This window comes from Schistocerca nitens, chromosome 2 (genome assembly GCF_023898315.1).
Source record: "Schistocerca nitens isolate TAMUIC-IGC-003100 chromosome 2, iqSchNite1.1, whole genome shotgun sequence".
Taxonomy (NCBI): Eukaryota; Metazoa; Arthropoda; class Insecta; order Orthoptera; family Acrididae; genus Schistocerca; species Schistocerca nitens.
Genome location: NC_064615.1, coordinates 1,159,992,365 through 1,160,012,472, shown reverse-complemented (window position 1 = coordinate 1,160,012,472; position 20,108 = coordinate 1,159,992,365). Strand labels below are relative to the sequence as shown.

General features: G+C 45.3%; 1 protein-coding gene across 1 annotated transcript in view; it reads left to right on the top strand.

Annotated features, from left to right (window-relative positions):
- LOC126235615 (farnesol dehydrogenase-like) overlaps nucleotides 1–20,108 on the top strand; it is a 63,023-nt gene that overhangs the window by 23,568 nt on the left and 19,347 nt on the right. The window contains exons 3-4 of the mRNA XM_049944327.1: nucleotides 8,257–8,386; nucleotides 17,210–17,339. Coding sequence (XP_049800284.1) covers nucleotides 8,257–8,386; nucleotides 17,210–17,339 — 260 coding nt within the window. The remainder of the gene's footprint in view (nucleotides 1–8,256; nucleotides 8,387–17,209; nucleotides 17,340–20,108) is intronic.

The following is a 20,108-nucleotide window of genomic DNA, read 5'->3' as shown; positions in this document are numbered from 1 at the left end:
ACCTTCGGGTTAATGAGCCCCATAAAACGCATTGCACACAGGATGACAGATCAGGACTTCGAAGCGGCCACTTCAAAGGTACACGCGAATGGACAGAACGACATCCAGTCCGTTTGTAATGAAATGTCTCATTGAAGCTTTCTCTAATGGCGATAACAGAATGGACTGGTGCCCTATCCTGCTGAAACCACATACGACCGAGCAGTCCCCGATCTTGCAGATACGGAATAAACAAATCGCGTAAAATGGTGAGATACGCAGTGTGATTGCAGCCAATGTCATGACATATGGTGGGTTGTGTTCACGTTAGTCATAAAAATATTGGTCTTCTTTACTCCTGAAACGTTTCTGGCTCTTGCACTGCGATATATTACACACTTATCCGAGAAAAACAATTTCTGCCTTGAAGGAATAGTTGGTAAGTCATCAAGCATTCACCCCCACACAAGCCTAATGACTTTTCGGGTGTCGTTACCATTCATTTCCTTGGCAAACGAAGGTTTGAATGCCTTTAGCTTGTAATCATTCCTCATATGATTTTGTAAAGTAGAGTATGGAACTCCCAATTCCGATGACCGCTTACGAATGGACTTCTTTTAGCGAACGTTCGACAGACACTGCATCCTCCAGATAATTTTGCATTAGTATTTATAGTCTTCCTGATCGCATGTCATGTTTCATACATTGAGATGAAATTGGTTTTTGTCACACCGTAAAATTGTTAGGTTTGCTAGGAAATATTTATGAAACATTGCATTGAAATCTAGACGAATATTTCTTATTGATTTTGCTGTATGAGGTCGTTCGTGAACACACATGCTCATCACGATCCGTTCCTAGATGGTGCAAGTGCGCTCATCACCCATGATTTAGATGTACGTGACTGCCTACAAGAAAAAGAGAACAACGTAGCTTCCCTGCAATACATAGGGGTTAATGGGACTTTGTGATAACCCTGTAGAAGTAGTGATGAAGAAACAAGCAGGAAAGCGCCCCATCTTCTATTTACAGGCGGTCATTAGTCCTTGACGTCTTATTTTCACATAACACACATAATTATAGCTCTTTTTGATGTAAATACGTATTTGAGACAGAGCCAAATATGGGAAACAAGTGAGTACAACAGAAGTGAAAGATTTACAGTCTAAATTATTTTGAAATATAACTCCAAAATTAAATACGTCAACCAGAATTAAGTGATGTCACTTGCAGAGTGTACAACTAAAATGTGTTCCCTCTTTCTCGTTCCGTGAGCAGAGGCGAGCGTGCAGTGCGGAGGGAGGAGCACAAAGACCGCCGCGGGGGCGGGAGGGGGGTAGGGTGTGACAGGCAGGGAGCAGAGGCGAATAGAGATCTCGCATTACTTCTAATGTGCACGCTTTGCGCTTCGTACCGATTGCTTGCTGTAATTCACATGATAGGCGGGAGAGAAAAGTTTTGTGTCAGTGCGTATGTACGTAGACTGTTATCTTCACATGTGGTACATATTGACAGCACACCACAAAGATAAAGAAATACCCGCTCACCTGTTAGTCGCGCACTGACCGACTGTTCGCTGCAACGCTGAACAGTGGTAGATCGCCGACTATGGCAGAAGTTGCAAAAGGCACGAAACGTATAGAATTAAGTCAAAAAATTCCTAACAGAACTGTGGCTCTCAAGAGACAAGATTAAGTGGACAGACGATAGCATGTGAAATAGGACCCGCAATAATACTGGTTTGCATTTGGCTAGCTATTTCGCCGTGAGACAGAACAAATATTGGCCTTCTTACAACAAAGGAAAGCACTGATAAAGTCAGCCAAATTGCCATCCTCACGTGCACCCATTATGTTCGTATTTTCGTCTTCGCTTACTTCAACCAGTGCATCGCTAGTCTCTTATATTTTGTACTAAAGATGGACGACTCCATCAAATCTACTTTCCCACCTTGCTGCACTCAGTGGCTTCAACTTTAGGATACATAAAAGGGGCGTTCAACAAGTAATGCAACACTTCGTTATCTCATCCAATTCCGGCTGGCAAATTGCGGAATTTGCTGTGGGACATGGTGGAATATTTCCGCTTCACCCCTCTAGTTTTACGAAGTTTCAACATCTCACGGCGCCATACGTAGAATTCAGAATTGTGTCTGTAACAAGTGGTGCGTTGCAAGCAGAGAGTTGTTGTTGAGTTTCCTTCGGCGGAAAACCAGAGACTCACAGGTATTCGTAATAGGTTGCAAAATGTCTACGGAGACCTGGCGCTGAACGAAAGTAGGATTAGTCGTAGGGTGAGGCGTTTGTCATCATCGCAAATAAGGTCGCGAAACCTTCCGATCTCCCGCGGTCTGGGCGGCCGCACACAGCTGTCACGCTTCATCTGTTGCAACGAGTAGCCACTCTCATTCGAGCTGATCGACGGATCGCAGTCAAATACGCAGTCGTTCTCGAATTGGAGTACTGAAAGATGTGGGTTCCTTGCCGACTGACAGAAGACCAAAAAATAACTACGAAGAACCATCTGCGTGGAATTACTTGCCCGTCAGGAGGTTGATCGAGGCAATTATTTGTAAGAACAACCACAAAGGCGATGAAACACGGGTTCATCACTTCGAACCGAAAATGAAGTAGCAGTCCATGGAGTCACGCCACACCACATCTCCTGTGAAGAAGAAGTTCAAAGCCGCATCCTCAGACGATAAAGTCACGGCGACGGCCATTTGGGATTCTCAAGGGGTTATTCTGTTTGCTGCCCTACTTCACGGGGCAACGATCAACTTTGACTGTGTTCTGTTACCTTCAGGAAACTGAACGAATTCAGTGTGCTCGACGCCACAAAAATGCCAACAAACTGCTCCTTCTCCAAGACAATCTAAGCCCTCACACAAGTATGCGCACCCGAGAGTACAGAACTTCGTTGGGCTGTTCCTCCTCACCCACCCTACGGCCAGGATCTCGCGCCTCCCGACGTTTGTTGGGTCCAGTGCCTCCGATGTCGTCCAGTAGAGTCGTACCATGTCAGCATACTGCCTCTCCCAGCGAGCCCAGCGAGGTGGTGCGAGGCCGTCACATTGAACGGAAATAATGTTGAAAAATTGGGATTTGTGCCCAAAGAGTGGGGAATAATAAGGTTTAATAGAATCCTGAATAGAACCAACCTGCTTTCAGAAAAGAAACGCTGCGTTACCTATTGAACGCCCCTCGTCTATGACCATCAAATCTGCCCAGCGTCGCACAGATACAGAAAAGAAACCAAAAATTGTTTCACCAAACAAAAGTAGGAAACTGCGTAGAACGATGCCTTTGCAGCTAGAATTTGCGACTAGAATTAGGGAATAACTACTGCAGGGAACTAAAAATGCTTGAGGATTTATCTAAAATTCGCTTTTGCATTCCTATGTTTTTGCCTTTCATGTTAGTACAGTCATTCCTAAACAAATGAATATGACATAGTAAAGAATAAGGTAGATGAAATAATTAAAATGTGACGTAAGATTTTAGTTATTGTTGTCAATTGCTTACGTACGTGAATGGTGCTTATTGATACTGCCGGCCTTTAACGTTAACATGTTAAGACGCACCTTCTTAAGGAGTGGTTGCTATGAATCTCGGTCCCAGGTATCGGGCATAACTATCAGCCCATATCAAAAGTCAGTCACCCTATTTGCGCTAGTAACCCCCCCCCCCCCCCAGAATGATTCTCCATCCGTCCCCGCTCCGCCTTTACACCCCCCCCCCCCACCACCACTCACAATGACACATGCCTGTAACTCTACCAAGGTGAGTTCAGCCTTGCGACGGGAAAGGATCAAAGTCAGTTGGCTCAACAGTGGACACTATGAGGAATGCTGGGATAGATGAAGAATAAACTGGAATTCAAATAGCTGAGATAGATATCTTACAAATGCAGATGACACCATACTGGTTGCAGAAGGCTTGGCTCTGAGCACTATGGGACTGAACTGCTGTGGTCATCAGTCCCCTAGAACTTAGAACTACTTAAACCTAACTAACCTAAGGACATCACACACATCCATGCCCGAGGCAGGTTTCGAACCTGCGACAGTAGCGGTCACGCGGCTCCAGACTGTAGCGCCTAGAACCGCACGGCCACTTCGGCCGGCCGGCTGCAGAAGGTGGAAGAGAGTTAAACATCCTCTTACTTAAAGTGAAAGGAGAAAGTACAGAGGCTGATCTGAGTTAGAACGTCAAGAAAACGAAAATTATGCAACTTCACGTATCACTTCATGACATACGGGAGGAGCAAAAATGGAGGTAATTTCTGTGATGTTGAATGCAGCTACGAAATCAAGAGACCGTTACTGCTTTGAAGAGAGGGGAATTACAACTATGACAGTGTTTTAAGGAATAGAGAGATCCATGGAGTGAAAAGAGTATGAATACAGTAAATAAAAACCAGATTGCTGCTTAAACGGTATAATAATGAAGCAAAAAAAAAAAAAAAACAGACCTGCTTTGGGGACATTACGAGAAGACACCATTCGATGGAAAAGACGGTAATGCTGAGCAAGATCGGAGGCAGAAGAAGAGGGCGGGCAAGGATGAGATGAATCGATGGCGTCACATCAGTAATGGATTCGGAGCTGGAACGTCTGCAGGAGAAAATGCAGGACTGAAGAAATCGACATGCTCTAGTTCATGGGGTGATGGAGAGTGGGAATCGACTAAACAAATTGAGAGGTAGAGAGAGACACTACATACCAAATTAATAGAGTTTTACTTGTTGGATTGATCCGAGAGGGCGAGCTAATGCTTGTTCATCTACCCTCTTACCTTTATCCATTTTTAACCAGTGTTATACGATGGAATAATTCCCTGCCGCATTCATTAGTCTAAGTTTGGCACAACCACTTTCATTCGCAAACGCAGTTTGTAAATAGCGAGACAAACGAACGTTCATCCACTAGACAGTGGACCAAGGCAGGTAAAAGACCTGGATGTGTCAGGTTGTGTACTAGCAGAGCACTTCTGTGATGCGACTTGCATTAACTTCCTTCATCAATATTATTAGTATTTACCATTTTGTAACGAAGCAATTATGTATACCTTTGGTATTATAGCTATTTTTAACCTACAGAACTAGTTTCAATAATTTTTGTTTAAGTTGAGTCTTTTTCAATTAGGCAGCAGGTTCCATTCGCACAGTACGATTGAAATATTTTACGATCTTCTCACTAGAGGCGACTTGTTTTGTTTTAGCTGTGTTCTTTGTAGTTTAAATTCATAAATTTATTGGATGTTGGATTTTAGGCACATTTCTGATAAAATATCAGCTACAAATGATTTATGACGATTCCTTCAAAACATTAACGCAATACTGAAATTTAAAAATAAAATATGAGATTCATAAAATATAATGAAATAAAATTTTTTGATAGTAAAGGAATTACACTGTTACGTACTGTTTCATAGTGTCAAAAGTGGGACCCTTTAAACTAAAATCATTGACACAAATCATCAGCGAGGCGACGAGTCTATTTTCGCAGACAATGGTTTAAGAACCTGAGTGCTTTCTAAAAACATGGTCTGCGTTCCAAAAGCATTACGTAGAGTGGAAAAAAAATTGTAATATCGGAAAGTGTGAACATATTGGATTGAGACTGATAAAGAGAAGGTTGCAAGTGTTGGAAGCCAATAAAGACATGTTTGCATCCCATCTACTGGCCAGTGACGAAACGTGAATATACATGGTTGTGCTAAACAGTCTGAATAGCACGTAATGCTGTTGCAGGGTAAGTTGTGCTGAGAAATAATTCGATACGTTGCACCGTGTCCGAGTAAAAGACAAAAGGTAATCAGACCGTTGCAACTTGAGCACGCAAATTCAAGAGGCCCACCAGAGACAGTGTCGCCAAACACGATCGTTTGTTTCCCGAATACCGAGCAAGAGAGCGACACAATAATTGGACACGGGACGGCAGTAAGGATCGAACCAGAGCCGAAGGCTGAGTAGTCTCGAATGTTGGCTTCCATGCTATAACAACTGATACTAGCTGCATCTGGCGGGCCGCTTGAATTTGTGCGCTCAAGGACCTTCAGTGGTTACTACACTCCTGGAAATTGAAATAAGAACACCGTGAATTCATTGTCCCAGGAAGGGGAAACTTTATTGACACATTCCTGGGGTCAGATACATCACATGATCACACTGACAGAACCACAGGCACATAGACACAGGCAACAGAGCATGCACAATGTCGGCACTAGTACAGTGTATATCCACCTTTCGCAGCAATGCAGGCTGCTATTCTCCCATGGAGACGATCGTAGAGATGCTGGATGTAGTCCTGTGGAACGGCTTGCCATGCCATTTCCACCTGGCGCCTCAGTTGGACCAGCGTTCGTGCTGCACGTGCAGACCGCGTGAGACGACGCTTCATCCAGTCCCAAACATGCTCAATGGGGGACAGATCCGGAGATCTTGCTGGCCAGGGTAGTTGACATACACCTTCTAGAGCACGTTGGGTGGCACGGGATACATGCGGACGTGCATTGTCCTGTTGGAACAGCAAGTTCCCTTACCGGTCTAGGAATGGTAGAACAATGGGTTCGATGACGGTTTGGATGTACCGTGCACTATTCAGTGTCCCCTCGACGATCACCAGTGGTGTACGGCCAGTGTAGGAGATCGCTCCCCACACCATGATGCCGGGTGTTGGCCCTGTGTGCCTCGGTCGTATGCAGTCCTGATTGTGGCGCTCACCTGCACGGCGCCAAACACGCATACGACCATCATTGGCACCAAGGCAGAAGCGACTCTCATCGCTGAAGACGACACGTCTCCATTCGTCCCTCCATTCACGCCTGTCGCGACACCACTGGAGGCGGGCTGCACGATGTTGGGGCGTGAGCGGAAGACGGCCTAACGGTGTGCGGGACCGTAGCCCAGCTTCATGGAGACGGTTGCGAATGGTCCTCGCCGATACCCCAGGAGCAACAGTGTCCCTAATTTGCTGGGAAGTGGCGGTGCGGTCCCCTACGGCACTGCGTAGGATCCTACGGTCTTGGCGTGCATCCGTGCGTCGCTGCGGTCCGGTCCCAGGTCGACGGGCACGTGCACCTTCCGCCGACCACTGGCGACAACATCGATGTACTGTGGAGACCTCACGCCCCACGTGTTGAGCAATTCGGCGGTACGTCCACCCGGCCTCCCGCATGCCCACTATACGCCCTCGCTCAAAGTCCGTCAGCTGCACATACGGTTCACGTCCACGCTGTCGCGGCATGCTACCAGTGTTAAAGACTGCGATGGAGCTCCGTATGCCATGGCAAACTGGCTGACACTGACGGCGGCGGTGCACAAATGCTGCGCAGCTAGCGCCATTCGACGGCCAACACCGCGGTTCCTGGTGTGTCCGCTGTGCCGTGCGTGTGATCATTGCTTGTACAGCCCTCTCGCAGTGTCCGGAGCAAGTAATGTGGGTCTGACACACCGGTGTCAATGTGTTCTTTTTTCCATTTCCAGGAGTGTATTTCTGAAACGGCGCAACGTATCGAGTTCTTTTCTTAACAATTATTTCTCAACTCAGCCTACACTGCAACACCCTCAAAAGATTTTCAGACTGTATCCGACCACCCTGTATATATTCCAGAATGAGAAAGGTCCAGGTACATGCGGCGCATCACCTTCCGAATAGTAAACAAATGTAAGAGGTAGCCATCGGCCAAAAAATTCATAATTACTATTTTGGAATGATAAGGACGCAGTTACTGATTTTCTGTAATGCCGCTGTTCGTAAATAGCGAGGGACACGTTCAACTTTTACAAGCATAAAGTCGTCACTACCACGAAGATATTACACAAGAACACGGAAGCGGTTCCAATTCACAATGGTAATGCCAAACCGCACGAATCTTTGGCAGCTAATCTGGCACCTTCTTAGACTGGATCAAGATCTCTTACGCTTCGCACAGTGCAGATGTGACACCCTCCGACTTCTACAGGTTGGACCCGTGGAAGACAGTCTTCAGCGTCTCAAATTGATAATACTGGTGACATAATGTGGCTGTGAAGACGTAGATACAACAGTTTGCACTCGACTTCTTGTGACGAGGATTACAGAATCGGCTTAAACGACGATGCTCTGTCACTACATTTAAAATAGTGGCTGTTCTGAGTAGCTTCATTGTATACAGGATCAGTAACTTTAACAGCATAAGCATTTCGTATGATGTGTCAGTTTGCACTGTTTCACTGCAGTCCTCGTCCTTCGCTTTATTGCTGACTGATGATGGCGGCATGCTGTGTTCCCAGCTGGACAGACAGCCGAGTGGCGTCACACACTGGACGTCAACGTCCTGGGGCTGTCCGTCTGCACGAGGGAGGCCGTCCAGAGCATGCTGGACAGGGGAGTCGACGACGGCTTCGTCATCCACATATGCAGGTAGACCTCAAAGCGTCTATAGCGATACTTTTTCGTCTTGTGAGACTGTATAGAGGTATTCTTAAAAATACAGCCATTCAGCATGTCACTGTCAGGGAAGATGCTTTATTGGGCTTCTTAGCTTCCGATAAACGTCGACATCAGCTACCGTGTGAGAATCATTGTCTCGGGTACCTCAAAAACGCCCTATGCTCGAATTCTGCACTGACACCTGCGATAGCTCTGACATGAAGATCATTTCATGAGATACCTTAGGGAGGAAGTAATAAGTTTCTTGACAGTTCTTGGATTACAGTACTCCTCTTCATCATGTAGCAAATGTATGTAGCAATGTACAATGAGATTGGTTCAGAATTCTCCAGTGCCGTGCTGTTTATTGCGAGTCTCAAGGAATAATCCTCATTGATTAGCTGGGAAAACGTAGAACCGAACCTGAACCTTATTATGCTTCATTGCTGGATCGTTTTACACATGTGTTGGCTGAAGGAAAACCTAGGATGGCACACAAAAAGAGTGCTCTTTCACCAGTATAATGCTCCATCCCACACATCAGTGATAATGGTGTAACTGGGCTCTGAACTGCTTCCTCATTCGCTTTGCACACGAAGCTCAGCTCCAAGTTACTTTTTTCGGTACCCTAACTGGAAAGTTCGGTTTGCTGGGGAGGAATTTTCAACAAATGAAAACGTTACAGCCGCAGTCAACGAGTATTTCGAAGAGTCTGACAGAACCTATTTCTATTGATGAGATGAAACAGCTGGCAGATCGCTGGACCAAGTGTATTTCCCTCCTAGGAGACAACGTCTAGAAGTAAGGTGAGTTGTTTATCGAGCAACTTTTTTCCATGATTTTTCACTACACTTAGTAAACCAACTTCGTATTACCACACAGCTTAAAATAAATTGTTGCATTACGCCTCATTTGACGCCAGCTGTTAGGCTGCAGATATTTGTAATCTTGTACTCTGTTTTTTTTTTTATACCTATCATAAATATTTCGTCTTTTTACGTTCACCAAATTATCAGAGCAGAAAATTGTACATCTTTAAATATACTTTTTTCAGGATTTGTAGATTATCTACCCAGCTATATAACTAGAAACGATTTTTCGTGGTATAAAAATTGAATATTGCTTTGAAAAACCACAAGCAATGTCATCTCGTAAGTACACTCTTGCAAATTTTCGTGCAGGGTTATAAACGTGCGTGATACTTTCCCTGTTACGCTTAGCTTTACACCTCATTTACCTTTGATTATTAGAAGACTAGCTACTTTGTTTACAATTCGGACAGTACAATTTGAGGTGATGATATCACTGTGTACTGTCGTTGAAAAGTAATAAAATGATTTCCGTTTTCCGAATACCCTTTTCTCGAAGTATTGGTACATATTTATAGCTGCTAAAAGAACAAACACTACCTCACTTGTTACAAACAGTGTAGTGTTTACCCAGTTTAAGATAACACTTGAAGATTTGCAGTTGGTTTTTTATTTTTAGAGTTTATGGTCTTCGTCTTCACTTAACTATTGACACCACTGTGAATCATTACTGTTAATCTGCTACTGTTACTGTTGGTGGTAGTGGTGATGTGACGATGGTGATGGTGGTGGTGGTGGTGATGGTAGTGGTGGTGGTGGCTCGGGCGGCGGCATATATATATATATATATATATATATATATATATATATATATATGTGTGTGTGTGTGTGTGTGTGTGTGTGTGTGTGTGTGTGTGTGTGTGTGTGTGTGCGTCAGTGACAGTCGGTAATGTCCTGTCTATGACAGCCGACCTCGTCTGAAGTTTAGTTTTATCTGCACTCGATGCAAAATTTAACAATTGCGCGATTTACAAAATATCCATTAAGATTATGTTTTGTTGTTGTTGGGCGTTTTCGCTGCCGATTTTCCAATCAACGTCTCACGTTTCGAGAATGGCTAGAAGTTCTTGTATTTTTGCGTGTTTATTAACGAACATGAAAGCTGACTATTATCTCCACAGTCTACACTGGTGTCCAAAATTAAAGCAACAAACCACTATTTTCCCGTCCTGTGCCTAATTAACGATATAATCATACAAAATGTCGACAGATGTCCGTACAATCATGATCTGCATAAAAGATAGCATTCCGGTCAACGGACAAGCACGCCAACTATGACGTCAGAGCACCCATCAAACGAGGTAGTATTTGTCGAGTTGTCCAACATCCCCGGTCGTGATGTACACTGCCACAGACGGTGCAGTGCGGCACAGAGAAGTCGCCAATCAGACTCTCTGCAGTGGAGAGCCGTACAAAGACTGCAAGCAGGACAGTCGCTAACTAATGTACACCGATGGCTTAATGTGAATCGTTTTGTTGTTTACAGAGATCGAAACTGTATCCCGATGATCAGGGCGGGGCCGACCATGTATAATATCGGAAAGAGAGAACCATTATTTGGCTGTAAGAGCACGACGGACCGCCTTAGTAGCGCATGGCAGCTGGCGTCTGACATCGCTGCACCCGCTGGACGTGTTGTAGCGAGGCAAACGCTGTGTAGAAGGCTACAGCACAGAGGCCTTTACTGTCTGACATCTACTGTATGTGTACCACTGACGCGTCTTCTCGGAAGGGCCATCAACATGCCATAGTGGGCCAATGTTCTTTGCACAAATGAGTCCCGTTTTGGTCTGGAGAGTGATTATCGACGCAGACGTATCTGGTGGGAGCGCAGAACACATTTTCGGAATCCAAACATTGAGGAAAGACAGTGGTATCGAGGAGGATTCCTAATGAGGTGGGCAGGGATTACGTTGACTACTCGAACACCTCTTCATTAAATTGTACGACTGAAAAGGCAATGTTCATCTGAGGTCAGTTATCGCGACGAGAACTTGGGACCTCATGTGCAGTTCTTGCGACGTGCTGTGGGCCCATACCTCGCACTGGTGGATGACAATGCTCGACCTTTAAAGCACGGATGATTGATATTCTTTTGGAAGCGGATAATACTGCTCGCTCCCCCCATTTGAACCCTATGGAACACGTCTGGCATGCGCTAGGAAGACAGGTTGTACCACGTCAGCATCCACCAACCACCCTTGAAAACTTCCGAACAGCTCTGCAGGAAAAATTGGCGTTATTGCCTCAACATGAGACTGATGACATCATTCACAGCATCACCACTCTTAGTCAGACATATATTGCTGCCAGAGGTGGTAACACCCCATGCTAAGTACATTGACCAGTTGTCGGAATGTGTGTGAAAATGCATTAAGTTGGAAAGAACGAAGAACATCTTTGTCTACCGTTATAAATGGTGCAGTTGTTTACGTTCTGTATTTTTTTCGTTGTTTCTACTTTACTGTCACCTGTTTATATTGTTTTGTTGCAAAATTAACGCAATCTTGCACTATTTCCGTTTGTTGCTTGAATTTTGGACACCGGTGTAGATAAGACGTTTGATTGTCAGAAGAAAATATTTGCATTATATCCGGTTTTCCCGATTGAAGGAATCGTTACAACGGGTTTATTTTCACTTCCCTTTAAAAGACGGCGTCTGTGAAAGTAATGTAGCATTCTGTTACGATGTAGAATTCTCGTGCATCTAAGGAAAGACGAAAATTCGCATTGTGCGAGACGGTGTGGTGGATAAAAAAGGCGGAGTTGTGGATTTTAGACCCCCGTCCAGCGATCCCCATGAAAATTTCCTGTGGTTTCTTTGTTTATTTTAAGGCCCAAGCCAGAATAATTCCTTCAGTGTCACCACCGTTGATTTCCTAACATGATCATTGTGAAACTGAACTGTGTTTGTCCCTAGTAACCCCGATATCGACGGAGCATTAAAACTTCTTCGCTTAGGCCTGGCGAAGTGCATGACAGTTGGTTTCAGGTCCGCAACATAGAGAAGACTTTAATGCGAGGCACCGTCTCTGTCCTGTGTAGGATCATTTAGCGAAAAAGAAAAAAAAAAAAACTTATGGTATACTTTTTTGTGTTCACTCGAACTATAGAAACGAAGGCACTCAGTTATTGTAACCTACAGATCTTCATAACCTACTCTCTGTAGAGCTCCATGCATTTTGCTGTATCTGTGTACTAACGCATCATGTGCCTAAACCACTGCCCAGTAGTGCTAAATACTGTGACTTGCTCACTGTTACGACCAACAACATGCTGCAGAGTTGAAACTAACATTAGTAATACTCATCAACGAAAAACTCCACGGAGGAACTAAATGTACAGCACATCTGGTGTATCAGTTCCTGCACAGGTCGACTCTATCAAACATACTCCTCACACTTAACCCTCTGTTTCGTTCCAATGGTTGGTAGGGAGGAACCTGGAACTTCTTCAGTATCACACTGAAGTTTATGTATTTTAAGGATAGGAAATAATGATAAATACAGACTTGTGTTCATAAGGGTCCTGTCACTTCAGTGCCAGTACTACCCCTTCTAATTTCGTGTGATTATGTGTGATAGCAGTAAATGACGTGATGGCAACGGTGTGGTATCGCCGGATAAGTGAATTAAATTAGCCTTGCCAATGACAGTCCCCAGCTGGGGTAGTCCCCAAGCTGTGACGATACTCTAAATTGACCGAGATCGGTGACTGGAGTCTAATTCTAGGAAGAGTAGAACAACCGGGCACTCATAATACTTTTATTATAAAAACAACTACCAAAGATACAATGCAAAGTGAGCATTCACTGAGACAGAACGTTAACTCCAACTCACTAACCTAAATTGGAGATTCGCAAATCGTTCATGACGTGACTCGAAATCGCGTCCCCGGCCGATACTGACTAACATCGAAGTTACGGAAGCCTCTAGCCTTACTGGCACTGACAATGAAGGGCACTGCGATCAAAGAAATGGAACTTAATACACATACTGTTAAAAGAGTTCCTATGTGCCGAGCCGTGTTGCGTATATCGCTGAATTCAATTCTGTGAAGAACAATTCTGCAGCGATTATCTGGGAACTACTGCCAGTGGTCGCAGAGACAAAGTGCGTTGCGTAGCTGAAAATTCTGACTACACAGAGGACGTCAAATGGCGTCTGCAACCTCCTGGAGTCGAGGCCACTTCCGTCTAATGCTGGACACGAATTAAGAATTCTACTTCCTTATAAGCCAGGAGCAGAGACATTTCATCTACATCTACATCTACATTTATACACCGCAAGCCACCCAACGGTGTGTGGCGGAGGGCACTTTACGTGCCACTGTCATTACCTCCCTTTCCTGTTCCAGTCGCGTATGGTTCGCGGGAAGAACGACTGTCTGAAAGCCTCCGTGCGCGCTCTAATCTCTCTAATTTTACATTCGTGATCTCCTCGGGAGGTATAAGTAGGGGGAAGCAATATATTCGATACCTCATCCAGAAACGCACCCTCTCGAAACCTGGCGATCAAGCTACACCGCGATGCAGAGCACCTCTCTTGCAGAGTCTGCCACTTGAGTTTATTAAACATCTCCGTAACGCTATCACGGTTACCAAATAACCCTGTGACGAAACGTGCCACTCTTCTTTGGATCTTCTCTATCTCCTCCGTCAACCCGATCTGGTACGGATCCCACACTGATGAGCAATACTCAAGTATAGGTCGAACGAGTGTTTTCTAAGCCACCTCCTTTGTTGATGGACTACATTTTCTAGGCACTCTCCCAATGAATCTCAACCTGGTACCCGCCTTACCAACAATTAATTTTATATGATCATTCCACTTCAAATCGTTCCGCACGCATACTCGCAGATATTTTACAGAAGTAACTGCTACCAGTGTTTGTTCCGCTATCATATAATCATACAATAAAGGATCCTACTTTCTATGTATTCGCAATACATTACATTTGTCTATGTTAAGGGACAGTTGCCACTCCCTGCACCAAGTGCCTATCCGCTGCAGATCTTCCTGCATTTCGCTACAATTTTCTAACGCTGCAACTTCTCTGTATACTACAGCATCATCCGCGAAAAGCCGCATGGAACTTCCGACACTATCTACTAGGTCATTTATATACACTCCTGGAAATTGAAATAAGAACACCGTGAATTCATTGTCCCAGGAAGGGGAAACTTTATTGACACATTCCTGGGGTCGGATACATCACATGATCACACTGACAGAACCACAGGCACATAGACACAGGCAACAGAGCATGCACAATGTCGGCACTAGTACAGTGTATATCCACCTTTCGCAGCAATGCAGTCTGCTATTCTCCCATGGAGACGATCGTAGAGATGCTGGATGTAGTCCTGTGGAACGGCTTGCCATGCCATTTCCACCTGGCGTCTCAGTTGGACCAGCGTTCGTGCTGCACGTGCAGACCGCGTGAGACGACGCTTCATCCAGTCCCAAACATGCTCAATGGGGGACAGATCCGGAGATCTTGCTGGCCAGGGTAGTTGACTTACACCTTCTAGAGCACGTTGGGTGGCACGGGATACATGCGGACGTGCATTGTCCTGTTGGAACAGCAAGTTCCCTTGCCGGTCTAGGAATGGTAGAACGATGGGTTCGATGACGGTTTGGATGTACCGTGCACTATTCAGTGTCTCCTCGACGATCACCAGTGGTGTACGGCCAGTGTAGGAGATCGCTCCCCACACCATGATGCCGGGTGTTGGCCCTGTGTGCCTCGGTCGTATGCAGTCCTGATTGTGGCGCTCACCTGCACGGCGCCAAACACGCATACGACCATCATTGGCACCAAGGCAGAAGCGACTCTCATCGCTGAAGACGACACGTCTCCATTCGTCCCTCCATTCACGCCTGTCGCGACACCACTGGAGGCGGGCTGCACGATGTTGGGGCGTGAGCGGAAGACGGCCTAACGGTGTGCGGGACCGTAGCCCAGCTTCATGGAGACGGTTGCGAATGGTCCTCGCCGATACCCCAGGAGCAACAGTGTCCCTAATTTGCTGGGAAGTGGCGGTGCGGTCCCCTACGGCACTGCGTAGGATCCTACGGTCTTGGCGTGCATCCGTGCGTCGCTGCGGTCCGGTCCCAGGTCGACGGGCACGTGCACCTTCCGCCGACCACTGGCGACAACATCGATGTACTGTGGAGACCTCACACCCCACGTGTTGAGCAATTCGGCGGTACGTCCACCCGGCCTCCCGCATGCCCACTATACGCCCTCGCTCAAAGTCCGTCAACTGCACATACGGTTCACGTCCACGCTGTCGCGGCATGCTACCAGTGTTAAAGACTGCGATGGAGCTCCGTATGCCACGGCAAACTGGCTGACACTGACGGTGGCGGTGCACAAATGCTGCGCAGCTAGCGCCATTCGACGGCCAACACCGCGGTTCCTGGTGTGTCCGCTGTGCCGTGCGTGTGATGATTGCTTGTACAGCCCTCTCGCAGTGTCCGGAGCAAGTATGGTGGGTCTGACACACCGGTGTCAATGTGTTCTTTTTTCCATTTCCAGGAGTGTATATTGTGAAAAGCTATGGTCCCATAACACTCCCCTGTGGCACGCCAGAGGTTACTTTAACGTCTGTAGACGTCTCTCCATTGATAACAACATGCTGTGTTCTGTTTGCTAAAAACTCTTCAATCCAGCCACACAGCTGGTCTGATATTCCGTAGGCTCTTACTTTGTTTATCAGGCGACAGTGCGGAACTGTATCGAACGCCTTCCGGAAGTCAAGAAAAATAGCATCTACCTGGGAGCCGGTATTTAGTATTTTCTGGGTCTCGTGAACAAATAAAGCGAGTTGGGTCTCACACGATCGCTGTTTACGGAATCCATGTTGATTCCTACAGAGTAGATTCTGGGTCGTAAAGAAGCACTCTGTAATGACTTCGTCTCCCCGAAGGAGCACAGGTACGTACCTCTGCTCACAGAGAGACGAATGATGGAGTTCCTACTGGCAACATCAGCACATTCGAATCTAATGCTGAGACAGTTCTCTGACGCCTCGCCAGCAATGTCTCAAAACGGTATCCACATAAGTTTATCACTCACTGACGCTCACCAGAGAGCTCTCAAAATCGCTTTGTAGCCAAATATATGCTACCGACACCACCAAGTGACGCCGCCCGGCAGAAGCGACCAGTTAGTAAACCTCCCGTCGTTAGTGTGTATTCTCCTTACAGCCAATCACAGCCCCCACTACAAACTGAGTACCTTCCACTCTACACATCAAGAATCTATCAGTCAACCTCTTACAGCTCATGTTTAGCTCAATAGAAACTTCTAGAACATATTATGACCCCTCCTCCATCTGCAATTGAACTAACCAAATTCGTTTCTGTGTCTTTTAGCAGGAATGTGGCTTGGCCTTCTCATAAAAACTTCTTTCGGCCGTTAGCACGCATTTGCGGCAGGCATTCCACGTACAAAAGGCTGTTCATGGCACTCTCTGCAATCTCATGCTTTCAGCATCATCTTGCCTAAGCCTCCTAAGCGACCACAGCCAATCACGAGAAGCTCTTTTCCACTGGCCTCACGAAGAGGCGACAGTCTTGGGCTGTAAACTACCAGCATTCTCCTTTTAGATCCATGAAACTGGCTTCCCAGCAGCCCTTGTTCCATGTCGATCACAGGGACCATGAAATCCCACTTTCGTCTTTCTGTCAGAAAATTACACTTTCAGTTTGCATCTCCACAGAAATGTTAGTATGAGGCTACCCAGTATCAACCAAGAAACGATTAATTTTTCGATAACTCCCGCCCCCTAAAAAATGCGATCCCCTACTAAGTAAGTGAAATACGAATTGTCAAAATTATTCATGTTTGGTGGTTAAATCTTGCCGACTTACACAGTGTATAATCTGTATCCATATAGTACAGGCAGTACAAGTTTGTTTCTTTTTCTTGTTTCCAGTATAGCTGGCCACATCATGCCATTCGATCCATTGTGCTCGATGTACCACGCCAGCAAACATGCTGTCAAGGCTCTGCTTGAAGGACTGAGGAAGGACCTGGTTGCCAGGAACAGCAAGATACGGTGTGGGGTAAGTTTAAAATGCATTATGTTGTTACGTTTCGAAGCCTCCAAGCAGGTCTGGTGTTTCATAATTTTGTGATTACATAAATACACTTTTCAATCATACAGAATTTTCCAGTCTGGTAAACACACAGTTCAAACAAGTATATATAAATTGCAGGAAAGGGAATGGATTGAACAGAACGTTAAAAAGCAAATTATAAGTATCCAGGCTTCGTGATAGAAATAGGAAGTTAATTAAAGAAACCATTGCTAACACAATCTCACAGACGAATTCTCCACTATAGAGCAGACTGTGTGCCCCTCTTAAACTTGCTGTCTGTCTGATACAGTGCTCTGATTTTTTGACTCCAACCTGAAACCTTGACTTCGGTAGCAAGACTCCTACTGGCTGACTTACCCACACAGAACCCGTCTTCTTACTTCCGCAGTCGCTGTGCCTCCCTTCACTCCGTCCCGCGCTCCAACCTTCACAGAAGCTCTCCATGGGCACCTTGGTTCACTGTCCTTCCGGAAAGAATGAATATGGGAAGAAATGCAATGAAGTAATCCCCTGTTGTCGCATTTATCTAGTAAATAAGACTTCCAAATATTAAAGTCGTGTAACAGTAATTGTTTATTCCGTGCTTGGATTCCACAAATAATCCGAATTTTCAGGCCTAGTACGATAAAGACGCTGCTCAGCAATTAGACTTGCAGCGAGGAATTGACCATTTTACCTGCCATGCTGAAATCAGTCGTGCATGAAGGCGAAAGTGTGCCGACATGACTTGTCAGTTTGCAGTTGAGGCTGCGTGGTGCCGCGTGGCTGTTGATAGACATCTGGTGGCTTTTATCTTCGTATTTCTCTGTAGCCGGCCGCGGCTTTACAAGCGACACTGAGAACAATACAATACGCATCATGTGCGATGTGTTCTCAGTAATCGTTCTGCAGGAGAAACGGTCACTCGACATTGGCACAGAGCTGCTGTCCCATCCAAATCGATCGTTTCCTGTCTCCAAGAGTACATATGGTGAATTTTATCTGCAGTAATTTAACTGAATGGGTGATATCCAAGCTATATTTTTGCAGTTCTAGGTCAGGTAACAAGAACACAGTCGGAAAAGTGGACTGAAAGAAGAACCATACGACACTGAAAGGAAGCTGAGAATGTCACAAAATGACAGCAGATCTTTGGATGAATGCAAGACTCAATCAAAACTGAATAGGAGACAGACTGAAATGTTCCCTGAACGCTAAATCAGAGCGCCCACTCTGAAACACAGTCACCTCTTCACTTTCAATGCCCTCAGATCAAACAATTCCATCCCCTCGAAGGCCCGTGCTCAGGAGTTTTCTTCTTCTTCCCCCCAATATTGCTTTTGATGGCACTGAATTTTCCATACTGTCACCATGTTAATGGTGGGCTCATTTCCACAGTAGCACAGTAAAGGGCAGAAATTAAGTAGCTCCACCCTGTCATTCGACGTTACAGGCTGCCAACCACTTCGATCCCACTCCAGAGAATCACTCCACGGCGACCAGTATCGAGACAAGATGGTCCCATGGCAGTCTCAATAAACTCGAGGCACCAATCACAGTCTGCATCAAGTTTCCTACATACTCACACGCCAGCTTTTCGTGAATGCGTCCAGGTTTCTGTTCTGTGCATTGAAGAGTCGCCAACATGGCACCAGCTCAACAGAAGGTCCGTTAGCTTCTACTGGGAAGGCCTTTAAGGTTCCCACAAACGTTTATCTGGTACTTGAAAATTCGGTGTCATCCATTAGCTGTCTCAGCCTTTTAATGGGATACTCATTTCAGAGTGAAGTGAAACACAACTACCAGTTTTCAGTGACTGCCGGGGAAGTCCTGAAAGTCCTGATAATAAAGCGTGGCTTAACTGGAAGCCTATTCCTCAGAGCGTTGCATAATTTTTAGTACACACAAGAGGTCGTCACTTCATCGCTATTCAGATGCACCTCTCTGTAATTACATCTGTAATACCTTACATAGAATAAAAGGAACCTCATTGTTGTAAATATTTTATCAACTTATCTTCAAAGCTAAATGCTTCGTAGGATGATAATCATTGAACACCTTTTAGTAAATTAAGTCTGGTTTGCTGCATTCTTTCTATTTCACATCACGTTATATCTAACTGTAAACGGCATGGATTCACGTATTTTACATACCACTTCGCTATGTTCCAAAGTCCTTTTCCCTCTCAGCTCCTGTCTATTCTCTACAGTTGGTGTTTTTATGCTTTTGTTTCCTAACAGGGAAACTGCTGTGTGTGTGTGTGTGTGTGTGTGTGTGTGTGTGTGTGTGTGTGTGTGTGTGTGTGCGTGTGAGAGAGAGAGAGAGAGCAAATCGCTTGCTAACTATCTGAAAGAAGTGTTCTAAAATACTGCTATAGAATCGTCTACTGCTATCTTACTTCTGAACACAAACAAATCCTTGCAAATTCCTTTTCATATGTATGACATTCTGATTAATTTAAAACGCACCTGACTGTCTGTAAATTAGATTGTATATAAATAATGGTCCACCTGAAAATTCAAGATATCTTTATCATGAGCAATCTATCTTACACAATGGTTAACCGTTACGTAATGTAAATGTGTCCCTATTAGAAAACTGCAGCTGCTGAATCTATATGAAAGTCTGTAAATCAAAACTTGATCTTAATTCCCTCTCAAAATGTTCGTTTAGGCTCTACAGTTATTCCTTATTTGGCAACGGGTAACTCGGCATTGCTCTGACTGCACTGCAAAAATGATGAGTTGAAATTGT